Source organism: Cebus imitator, unplaced genomic scaffold (assembly GCF_001604975.1).
Source record: "Cebus imitator isolate Cc_AM_T3 unplaced genomic scaffold, Cebus_imitator-1.0 Scaffold216, whole genome shotgun sequence".
Taxonomy (NCBI): domain Eukaryota; kingdom Metazoa; phylum Chordata; class Mammalia; order Primates; family Cebidae; genus Cebus; species Cebus imitator.
The window spans coordinates 1,719,903-1,732,284 of record NW_016107531.1 but is presented as its reverse complement, the minus strand read 5'-3'; the positions used below and the strand labels follow the sequence as shown (position 1 = coordinate 1,732,284).

Here is a 12,382-nt window from a genome sequence, read left to right as displayed (position 1 = left end):
ATTTATAGATTTAACACTGTCCCTATCAAGCTACCAATAGCTTCCCAGATCTGGAAAAAACCACCTTAAACTTCATATGGAACCAAAAGAGAGCCCGCATAGCCAAACAATTCTAAGCAAAAAGAACAAAGCTGGGGGCATCACGCTACCTGACTTCAAACTATACTACAATGCTACAGTAATCAAAACAGCATGGTACTGGCACCAAAACAGAGATATAGACCAATGGAATAGAACAGAGGCGTCAGAGGCAATGCCACACATCTACAACCGTCTGATCTTTGACAAACCTGACAAAAATAAGCAATGGGGAAAGGATTCCCTGTTTAATAAATGGTGTTGGGAAAACTGACTAGCTATGTGCAGAAAGCAGAAACTGGACCCCTTCCTGACACCTTACACTAAAATTAACTCCAGATGGATTAAAGACTTAAACATAAGACTTAAAACTGTAAAAACCTGAGAAGAAATCCTAGGCAAAACCATTCAGGACATAGGCATAGGTAAGGACTTCATGACCAAAACACCAAAAGCATTGGCAACAAAAGCCAAAATAGACAAATGGGATCTAATAAAACTCCAGAGCTTCTGCACAGCAGAAGGATAGTCATTAGAGTGAACCAGCAACCAATAGAATGAGAAAAAAACTTTTGCAATCTACTCATCTGACAAAGGACTTATATCCAAAATCTACAAAGAACTAAAACAGATTTAGAAGCCAAAAAAAAAAACAACAAAACAAAACATTCAAAAGTGGGCAAAGGATATGAACTGACACTTTTCAAAAGAAGACATATATGAGGCCAACAAACTTATGCACATCTATGATGTTCGTTGTGGGCTTTTAATTAAAAAAAATGCTCATCATCACTGGTCATTAGAGAAATGCAAATCAAAACTACATTGAGATACCATCTCACGCCAATCAGAATGACGATCATTAAAAAATCTGAAGACAACAGATGCTGGAGAGGATGTGGAGAAATAGGAACACTTTTACACTGTTGATAGGAGTGTAAATTAGTTCAACCATTGTGGAAGAGAGTGTGGTGATTCCTCAAGGACCTAGAAATAGAAATTCCATTTGACCCAGTAATCCCATTACTGGGTATATATCCAAAGGTTTATAAATTGTTCTATTATAAAGACACATGTACACGTATGTTCATTGCAGCACTGTTTACAACAGCAAAGACTTGGAACCAACCCAAATTCCCATCGATGATAGACTGGACAGGAAAAATGTGACACATATACACCATGCAATACTATGCAACTCATCAAAACGATGAGTTCATGTCCTTTGTAGTGACATGGATGAACCTGGAAACCATCATTCTCAGGAAACTGACACAAGAACAGAAAATCAAACACTGCATGTTCTCACTCATAGGTGGGTGTTGAACAATGAGAACACATGGACACAGGGAGGGGAGCATCACACACTGAGGTCTGTGGCAGGTGTCTAGAGGAGGCACAGTGAGGGGTAGGGAGTTGGGGAGGGATAACATGGGGAGAAATGCCAGATATAGGTGATGGAGATGGAAGCAGCAAACCACATTGCCATGTATGTACCTATGCAACAGTCCTGCATGTTCTGCACATATACCCCAGAACCTAAAATGCAGTGTACAATATAAAACATATAAAACAAAGTGGAAAAAAAATAAAAATAAATGTTAATGTGCATCCCAGTGCAAAAGGTTCCTTCGGAAATAGTCAGAACCCAATAACTCCACATACAGTTTTTGAATCAGGGTCTTAGAAATGTTCAAACCAAATAAATTTAGGGAAGATGTATTAAGTGCCAACTTTGGTTCTTGCTTGCATGACATCAGCAAAATGAAAGAGAAATAATAATAGATTTTGTTAATAATTCAAGACAGTAAAGAGAATGTGGTGTGGGAAAACGAAGGCATTTGGAGCCTGAGCTGAGTCTGAATACTGCCGTTGTTGCTTAACAGCAGCGTGCCCCTGGGAAGAGGAAAGCAGAGAACCTTTATCAAGTACCTGTCACGTGCTAGATGCTTTGCATGTCCTCATCTCATAACTGTTATAATGAGCTTCACTGATACATACAGTATCATACCCACTTTAAGATGAGAAACTGGAAGTTCTAAGAAGATAAGCATCATTCATCTGGTGTGTGACCAGCCAGGATCTGACCCTGGGGCCCACACTGCTCCCTTTCTGGCTGTTGTCTGAAGTGGAAATAAGATCACAGAGTCTGAATTAAAATCACACATGCATGTATGCACGCAGACACACACACACACACACACACACACACACACACACACGTACGACTTCTGCTATTTATTTGAAAATTCAGGAAGAATACAAAGGGAGCAACTGTCAGCTAAAAATTGGGCAACAACCATGCCTCAGTCCTGAAACATTGGTTTTATGAGTTGGGTTTTGTATTTTATTATAAACCCATGCTTTTCCAGGATCTGCTTTGTGATCCACTGGGGAAGGAAGCCTTTGTCTTCACAAGCAGACTTTAAAAGGGCAATAATAACATATATTTGCAAAGTGATTCAAGTATGTGTTTTAAAGAGAGGGAGATAGTACATGTAACTGAGGTAGGTCAGACATATATTTGAAACCAAACACAGGCCTGGTGCAGTGGCTCATGCCTTCAATCCCAGCCCTTTTGGGAGTTGAAACAGGAGGATTGGTTAAGGCCAGGAATTTGAGATCAGCCTGGGCAACACAGTGAAACTCTGTCTCTACAAAAATAAAAATTAAATAAAGAAACCAAGTGCAAATATATGTTGTCACAACAAGGAGAATCATAGTAAAAAGCTGTAACTTCTACAGCTCAGAGATTCATCTCCATTTTTGAAAAGAAGTAGAGTCACAATATTCATCCAAGAGAAAGAAACCTCTTTGTTAAAATGGATGTGGTGTGAATTACATGAGATGACATAGGTGAAGTGCCCTGTCCAGCACCTGCCATGTGGGGAATTCTTGCTAAATGGTAGCATTGGTGAATTTTGTTGTCATTGCTATTACTTGAATCTAAGTTGTAAGCATGTGAAGGACATGGCAGGCTTAAGGTTGTTTGTGTTCTCTTGTGTGGATAACCTTAAGCATGGAAGTGAGGCACCAGGAGGTCCCCGGCTGATTCCTCTGTGTTCCCAAGTCCAGGGCATTCATCCTGTGACCAAGAGCTGTTGTTGCCTTTAGCCAGGCTCCCTCTAAGCCCCTGTTTGTGGCTGATAGTCAGGTCCTAAGGTGAGTTTGACAGGTACAGCCCTTCAGACGTTACTGCAAGAAGCCAGTTTTGTCCTTGGCTGTTTCAATGCTCCCTTCCCTTACTTTCCTAGGAGACCCCTGATCAATGTCTATTGCAGCTGCTGGGCAGCTGCCTCTCGCTAAAGATCATGAAAACTCTAGGTGAATGGCAAAAAACCAATGCTATTAGTAATACTGAGACTTGGTAGGAATTAAAAGAAGGTTTTGTAACTTATAGGTGGAGAACTTTAGAATCTGCTACCTTTCCTCCAGGTTCTGTCAGGGCTCCTCAAGGTACATGCTGAGAATGCTGGGCATTTGGATGATGGCTTCACCTTGGTCCATTTTTGTAGCACCAAGTAATCCCATTAGTTTGCTCCTATTATGTCCAGCTTTCATCCCTTGCCTAGAGCCAGCTTTACTGATAAATAAAATTTAGATAATTCAGTTCTTCAAATTATAATGTTAAACCTAGTGGAAAAAAAGAGATGAGGCCCCCGAACAAGGTATTAAAGGGGACCTTTCCTCCTGCCTGCTTTTGGTTGTGTGAGGGATGGGAGGGGCCAACTTCAGGACAGAATCTGAGGTCATCCCAGAAGCTTCTCTGGTTGCAGTAGGCTTGGACTGGGACTTTGCCTCACACCAGGAATGGTTGATGTCATGTGACCAGTGAAATCTGAGATTTTTTTTTAAGCTAGATTTTAAGTTAGCCTGGAGCCCTGGCATCACTACTATGGGGGGATGAGTTCTGCTGATTGAAACATTTCTGTGCCCTTTCAGACAATTTGCATTGTAAGAAGGAATTCTGGTCTTAGAGAAGCTGGCAGAGTGGCAGTGGATTTCTTTTGGCACAGAAATCCTGGGAAACATGGCCAGAGTTGTGGAGAAAAGTATTCCATTACCACCCTCACTTCTATTAGCCCCAGGCTGCACCGTCACCTGCAAACCCAGCCCTCCTTTTGCAATTGGTGACGAAGGGAACAGCCTTTCCCACCTTCATGCCCATGTTCCCATTCAATCCCCTGGTGTGTTTTGCATTCCAACTAGAATCATTGTTGAAATTCATTCTGTGCTTCCTAGGAACTAGCCAGCTGTGGATGGAGTAAGAAGGAGAAACACAGTCTTGCCCCTAACGTCGTGGCCTTTACCCGGAGGTTTAACCAGGTAAGCAACGCCCTTGCATGTGCCTAACCAGAGAGCAATCTGCTGCTGTCCCCTATAGGCTGCGAGCCCCTCCCCCGCCCAAGGCTGTCTCCTAAGCACCTGGCCCCAGATCCTCCTGCTTCTCTTCTCGAGTACCCACCTTTATCCAGTTTTGTGCCATTATAGTCCATTTTCACAAAGCAGATGGAACTGAGCATGCCTTTCCTATGCTTAAACACTTCAGTGACTTACAGTTTCACTTAAGCTAAGGTTCAGTTACCTAATATGCTTTGCAACATTCAACATGGTGGATCTAGCTTCTCTCCACCCCTGCAGCCTCATTTCTTTTCCCTCCTCCTGCCCTGCCTTCTCTTACCTGATATACCTTATTTGTGTCCTGTCAGGCTCCATGTGTACTGTCTTCACAGCCCAGAATCCTTCCTCCCTGTTCAACTTCCAATCAGATCTCAGCCTGAATGTCATTTCTTCAGGAGTCTTCCCTGAATCCCCAGCCTGTATGAGGTCACCTGGTCGCACATCCCCATGTTGTACCCTGTACTCCGTGTGGTCCTTTATTAGTCTGTCCTCATGTTGTATAGCTCTGTATCCTTTACCTTCCTTGCTGTCCTGGGAGGCCCATAAGCATGTTTATCTTGTTTATCACTGTCTCCCCCACCATCTTGCCCCATGTCAGGCATATCATAGAGCCTCATTAACTATATATGGAATGAATAGATGAGGTGCTCAGGAAGTACTTTTAAAATTGAATTTCCTTGAATTCCTGATGGCCTGGTCCCTGGCCCTGTACTACTTTAAACTGACTTGGTCCAACCAGAACCTGTGCTTCAGGTATGAAGATCTAGAATGATAATTGGAGACTTGGATCAACTGAGGGAGGTAGGGCATATTATTTCTCAGCCAAATCTGCACGATCTTCAAGAGAAAGCACCCAAACCTAAGCCTCAAATTATACTGTTGACAGGTTTTCTTCATTCTTATTTTTCTGGTTTCAAATGAGGCCAGCGGCCTAGAGGTTGCATAGCATGTATGACTTGCCCCATGGGTGATGGGGCCTGGATTCCCTTTGGGCCCTCCCTCCAGCTGGGCCTTCTCTCTCGGAAATGCTTGGTCTTGTGCATCACTGTTGCTCAACCCTCTCCAGGCTTCTTTAGCCTTGAACTTCCTCCCCAAGTCCAGTGGGATCCTCAGAGAGGCACCAGCTTGTAGTTTGAAGATTGAGTCTGGAGTTGGCATTATTATTATTTGATGAGATCTAGTAGGAACCAAGAAAGACCTAGGTGCATCTGGAATAGGGGCTGCACACTGTTTTGAAAAGAGAAGTTCCAAAGCCTTTTGCTTCTTTTTTCGTTGTTTTGAAAAATCGTCTCTTTTCAACTGAGCTTAGTCTTTGAAAAAAAAAAAAGTGTGAGGATTTTGTCAGGGGATTCATAGTTTCCTCAACAAAACTATTTGACTGGGAGCCAACTCAGTCCCCACCTCTGAACAGCCACAGAGCTCCCAGAGGAAGGGCTGCTGGGGCCTCTGATGTAATCTGCTTTGCATACGGATGCCAGGTCAGCTTGGCAAAGGCAATGTAGTTTGTTCTGTGAACAGTTGTGTTGTGTCCAGCTCAGACCAAATGATGAAATGAGCCAGAAGCAAGGTCACTTTTTTTTTTTTTTTCAAACAATGCTCTGGGAAATGATCTTTCTGCTGGCCCATCAGCCCCTCAGAGAGCCAGCAACTCCTGGCCATAGCCCTGGTAGCTCTGGTTTGAAAATTGGCCAGAGGCCAGGCCTGGTTAGCCATTGGGGTTGCCTTCTTTGAGATGAACTCGTTGGCATCCCTTCCTGGCAGAACTTTTTTATGTGAGAACAAGACTGATCATACTCCAAGTAAAAGAAAGCAGGTCACTTACCTGTCTGAGCTTCAGCTTCCTTTTCTGTAACTGAGAATAATAGTAGTAGTCTCCTTGCACAATTGTTATGAAGAATAAATGGAATATGAAGAGCTTTAGGACAATGTCTGGCATGTACTAAGCATCCGGATGTTTTGGGAGAAGACAAGAGAAATGTGAAGATCAGCTGATTGGGAGGAGGTTGCCAGGGGATTTGAGGCTTCTTGTGGCCAAACAGAAACCCAGAGGCTAGCTAGCGCTTGCCTGCTTCTCCATGGGATCAGAGTCCCTTGGAATTTGCTCAGAGAGTGGCTGAAATGGAAGAGTTTGGCCAAGTTCACTAAAGGTCTTTTATGAGCCAGGCCTATGTTACAACCCCAAGGAATACACCGTGTAGCACAGAAGTTGTCAGTCTTTTTTGGGTCATGGGTTCTTTTGAGACTCTGACTATCACATATGAATGTTACTCCAGAAAAAATGCACAGATATACAAATTTGCATTTAATTTTAGGGTGTTCACTGCCATCCTGAGGTTTCTGTATGGACATTTATGGGTCTGTGGACAGTAGGCTGAGAAACTCTGATCTCAGGGAGTCCAGCAGGCCTGGATTTGAGTCTTACCTCGACAGCTTAGCTGTATGATCTTAGGTTGGCTTTTGGCCTCGCTCAGCCTCATTGTCCTTATTTATACAACAGGAAGAATCATTTCAAGTGATTATTGAAGACTAAACAAGAATCATGAATATAAACGGGTTACCCCAGTACTTGACACTTAGTAAACATTCCATGTAAGGTTGAACAAAGGGGGCAGAGTAGTGGGAGCTGTGAGCTGAAAGGAAGTTTAAGACCAGACCAAGAGGCTTGGGCCTAAGTGCAAGGTTGGGCTTGTATCACAAAGACGCTGAACATTTTGGAAAAGGTGAAGAGGGAATTGGGAGAAACTTGGTTCTAGTCTAGGCTTTGCTGCTAACCTCCTTTAAGGCCCTTCCTCTCTTTGGGTCTCAGGACCTTTTTATATTAATGGAGATTGGACAGGGCCAAATGTTCCCAGCTTTTCTCATAGACACATTTATGTAGTTCCTAATGGCTGAAACCCCGCTCAAGCTCATGTAAGCACAAAAGAGAGCTTTATGGCTTATGTATAATAACTAAGTCTAGGGAGATACTGACTTCAAATATTGCTGAATGTAGGCAGCGGGGACAGTACCATCCGAACTTGGTCTTGCTCCCTCCACCTCCAGGTTCTGCTTTCCTCTGAGCTGGTTCCACCTCAGGTAGCTTCCCAGTGCGGTTGCAGGATGGCTAGCAACAATTCCTGGCTTGTATCATATTCTGAGGGGAACCCCAGGAGAAATGACCTGCTACTTTTTCAGTAGCTCTATCTGATGTCCTGGAATTGAGACTCAGTGGCTCAGATTGCCCTGGCTTGTGGCCCATCTTGTTTGTTATGATCTAATTACTCTGATCAGAAAGACATGAAGCTCTGATTGGCCAGGCCTTGGGAAACAGACCTTCCTATGGAGGAGAGGTAGTGGGCCTAGGTCACATGGACTGAGAATGGAGGGAGGGGTATTTCCTCAGGGAAAATCAGGGTGTTCTGGAAGGAAGAAGCTAAGAATGAGGGCCAGAAAGGAAGGCAGATACCTCTCATAATAGACCCTCTTTTCTCTTGTACTCTTGCAGTCTGCTCTGAGCTTTCTGCCTGATCCGTTCTGTTGATACCTTGTGATTCTCAAGTCCTGTCTGCCCTCTGAACTCCCACGCTCATGAGCCTAGTCACTGAATGTTCCTGCTTCCTCATGGCTTTAGTCAAAACTATTTTAAAAACATTGATTGAGCACTTATGCTGAACTTGCTGAATCAAATACTATGCTAAGCATTTTACCCATGTTATCTAATTCTTTTTTCACTTGCCTAATGAGATAGATATTTTACACTCATTTCATATATAAGGAAACTGAGGCTCTGGAAAGGCTGGAGTGCAGTGGTGCGATCTCAGCCCCCTGCAACTTCTGCCTTCCAGGTTTGGCTCACTGCAACCTCTGCCTCCTGGATTTAAGCAGGTCTCCTGCTTCAGCCTCCGGAGGAGCTGGGATTTATAGGCATGTGCCAGCATGCGCAGCTAATTTTTGTATTTTTAGTAGAGATGGGGTTTCACCATGTTTGCCAGGCTGGTCTTGATCTCCTGACCTCATGATCCGCCCACCTTGGCCTCCCAACGTGCTGAGATTACAGGCACGAGCCACTGTGCCTGGCCAAATTTTGCCTAGGAGCACAAGCCAGATTTTCTCTGTACCGTTTTGTATTCTCACCAGCAGTATATGAGTATATGGCTTCACTCCTTGCTAGCAATTGATATTGTCAGCTTTTTTGTGTTTTAGGCATTCTAATATGTGTGTAGCAATCTTGCTTTTCTCTGCTTTATCCAGACCACCCTTGGACAGTTGTGTCTGGTTCTGGATGCCTCACATGAGGGGTGAGGGTGGGAGTTATCTCACAGGAGTGGCATGTAAGTATTACAGTGACAAGAAGAGTGAGGGGAAAGAAAACATGTTATACAGGGATAGGTGGAAGATCTGTGAGTGAGAAGACTCAGGGAGGAGGTCATCAAGGTTTTCAAGCAATTGAGGAGTTCATGATGGGGAAGCTGGGTTAAACATAATCTATGGGGCCTGATCAATAAGTGCAGGACCCAAGGGTTGGAAATGGGGAGGCAGTTGGCCTTTTCCAAATATACAGAAGTTCCCTAACCAGGAAGGCTCAGGCAGAGACCAGGCAAGGGCTTCATTAGTATAGAACACCATCCAGCTGTCCAGGCAGGGAGTAAGTGGGACCTCTAAGATTATTTCAAACTAAGCTCTTGGTTTCTAAGAAAACTGTGAATGGGCTTATGAGAAGCTTGTGGCAAAAGTAGGTTGTTCATAAGAAATAATAGTATTCTTAAATCTGGATTTTTCTTTTTTGTTTGTTTGTTTTATTCTTTGATTGTTTTTATTTGTGGTTGGTTAACCAAATAAAGTTTTTTGTGTCCATAGCTATTCTGGTTTTTAAAAAATATATATATTTTATTGCACTTTAGGTTCTGGGGTACATGTGCAGAACATGCAGGATTGTTGCATAGGTACCTGCATGGCAATGTGGTTTGCTGCCTCCATTCCCCCATCACCTATATCTGGCATTTCTCCCCATGTTATCCCTCCCCATCTGCCCTACCACCCGCTGTCCCTCCCTTAGTCCCCCCCAACAGACCCCAGTGTGTGATGCTCCCCTCCCTGTGTCCATGTGTTCTTACTGTTCAACACCCACCTAGAGTGAGAACATGTGGTGTTTGATTTTCTGTTCTTGTGTCAGTTTGCTGAGACTGATGGTCTCCAGATTTATCCATGTCCCTAGAAAGGACACAAACTCATCGTTTTTTATAGCTGCATAGTATTCCATGATGTATATGTGCCACATTTCCCTTGTCCAGACTATCATCGATGGGCATTTGGGTTGGTTCCAGGTTTTTGCTATTTTAAGCGGTGCCATAGTGAACATACGTGTCCATGTGTCTTTATAGTAGAACAATTTATAATCCTTTAGATATATACCCAGTAATGGGATTGCTGGGTCAAATGGAATTTCTATTTCCAGGTACTTGAGGAATCGCCACACTATCTTCCACAATGGTTGAACTAATTTACACTCTCACCAACAGTGTAAAAGTGCTCCACATCTCCTCCAGCATCTGTTGTCTCCAGATTTATTAATGACCGCCATTCTAACTGGCGTGAGATGGTATCTCAATGTAGTTTTGATTTGTGTTTCTCTAATGATCAGTGATGATGACCATTTTTTCATATGTTTGTTGGCCTCATAAATGTCTTCTTTTGAAAAGTGTCTGTTCATATCCTTCACCCACTTTTGAATGTTTTTTTTTTTTCTTGTAAACCTGTTTTAGTTCTTTGTGGATTCTGGATATTACCCTTTGTCAGATGGGTAGATTGCAAAAATTTTTCCCCATTCTGTTGGTTGCCAGTTCACTCTAATGATTGTTTCTTTTGCTGTGCAGAAGCTCTGGAGTTTTATTAGATCCCATTTGTCTATTTTGGCTTTTGTTGCCAATGCTTTTGGTGTTTTAGTCATGAAGTCTTTGCCTATGCCTATGTCCTGAATGGTTTTGCCTAGGTTTTCTTCTCGGGTTTTTATGGTGTTAGGTCTTATGTTTAAGTCTTTAATCCATCTGGAGTTAATTTTAGTGTAAGGTGTCAGGAAGGGGTCCAGTTTCTGCTTTCTGCATATGGCCAGCCAGTTTTCCCAGCACCATTTATTAAACAGCGAATCCTTTCCCCATTGCTTGTTTTTGTCAGGTTTGTCAAAGATCAGATGGTTGTAGATGTGTGGCATTGCCTTCGAGGCCCCTGTTGTATTCCATTGGTCTGTATCTCTGTTTTGGTACCAGTACTATGCTGTTTTGATTACTGTAGCTTTGTAGTATAGTTTGAAGTCAGGTAGCATGATGCCTCCAGCTTTGTTCTTTTCGCTTAGAATTGTCTTGGCTATGTGGGCTCTCTTTTGGTTCCATATGAAGTTTAAGGTGGTTTTTTCCAGTTCTGTGAAGAGGGTCATAGGTAGCTTGAGGGGTGGGGGGATAGTGTTGAATCTATAAATTACTTTGGACAGGAAGGCCATTTTCATGATATTGATTCTTCCTAAACACGAGCATGGAATGTTTCTCCATCTGTTCGTGTCCTCTTATTTCGTTGAGCAGTGACTTGTGGTTCTCCTTGAAGAGGTCCTTTACATCCTTTGTTAGTTGTATTCCTAGGTATTTCTCTTTGTAGCAATTGTGGATTGCAGTTCATTCCTGATTTGGCTCTAAGTCTGTTATTGTTGTATAGGAATGCTTGTGATTTCCACACATTGATTTTGTATCCTGAGACTTTGCTGAAGTTGCTTATCAGTTTCAGGAGATTTTGGGCTGAGACAATGGGGTCTTCTAAAGATATAATTATGTCGTCTGCAAATAGAGACAATTTGACTTCCTCCTTTCCCAACTGAGTACCCTTTATTTCTTTTTCTTGCCTGATTGCTCTGGCTAAAACTTCCAATACCATATTGAATAGGAGTGGTGAGAGAAGGCATCCTTGTCTAGTGCCAGATTTCAAAGCAAATTCTTCCAGTTTTTGTCCATTCAGTATGATATTGGCTGTGAGTTTGTCATAAATAGCTTTTATTATTTTGAGATACATTCTGTTGATACCTAGTTTTTTGAGAGTTTTTAACATAAAGTGCTGTTGAATTTTGTCAAAGGCCTTCTCTGCATCAATGGAGATAATCATGTGGTTTTTGTCTTTGGTTCTGTTTATATGGTGGATTATGTTTATAGACTTGCATATGTGGAACCAGCCTTGCATCTCTGGGATGAAGCCTACTTGATCGTGATGCATAAGGTTTTTGATGTGCTGTTGCAATCAGTTTGCTGGTATGTTATTGAAGATTTTTACATCTATGTTCATCATGGATGTTGGCCTGAAGTTTTCTCTTTTTGTTGAGTCTCTGTCTCAACAAAAGGTTTTGGTATCAGGATGATGTTGGTCTCATGAAATGATTTGGGAAGGGTTCCCTCTTTTTGGATTGTTTAGAATAGTTTCAGAAGGGAGGGTACCAGCTCCTCTTTGTATGTCTGGTAGAATTCATCTGTGAACCCATCTGGACCTGGGCTTGTTTTGGTTGGTAGGCTATTAATTACTGCCTCAACTTCAGTCCTTTTTATGGGTCTATTCAGGGTGTCGACTTCTTCCTGGTTTAGGCTTGGGAGGGTGCAAGTGTCCAGGAATGTATCCATGTCTTCCAGTTTTACTGGTTTATGTGCATAGAGTTGTTTGTAGTAATCTCTGATGGTGGTTTGTATTTCTGTGGAATCAGTGGTGATATCCCCTTTATTGTTTTTTATTGCATCTCTTTGATTCGTTTCTCTTTTCTTTTTTTTGTTAATCTGGCTAGTAGTGTATTTTGTTGATCTTTTCAAAAAACCAGCTCCTGGATTTATTGATTTTTTGAAGAGTTTTTTGTGTCTCTACCTCCTTCAGTTCTGCTCTTAGTTATTTCTTGTCTTCTGCT

The 12,382-nt window shown here is 42.5% G+C and overlaps 1 protein-coding gene across 10 annotated transcripts in view; it reads left to right on the top strand.

Moving 5' to 3' along the window:
- RALGPS1 (Ral GEF with PH domain and SH3 binding motif 1) overlaps positions 1–12,382 on the top strand; it is a 379,879-nt gene that overhangs the window by 166,110 nt on the left and 201,387 nt on the right. For all 10 annotated transcript variants that reach the window (XM_037745920.1, XM_037745926.1, XM_037745923.1 and 7 more), the window contains one exon: positions 4,321–4,404. In XM_037745920.1, coding sequence (XP_037601848.1) covers positions 4,321–4,404 — 84 coding nt within the window. The remainder of the gene's footprint in view (positions 1–4,320; positions 4,405–12,382) is intronic.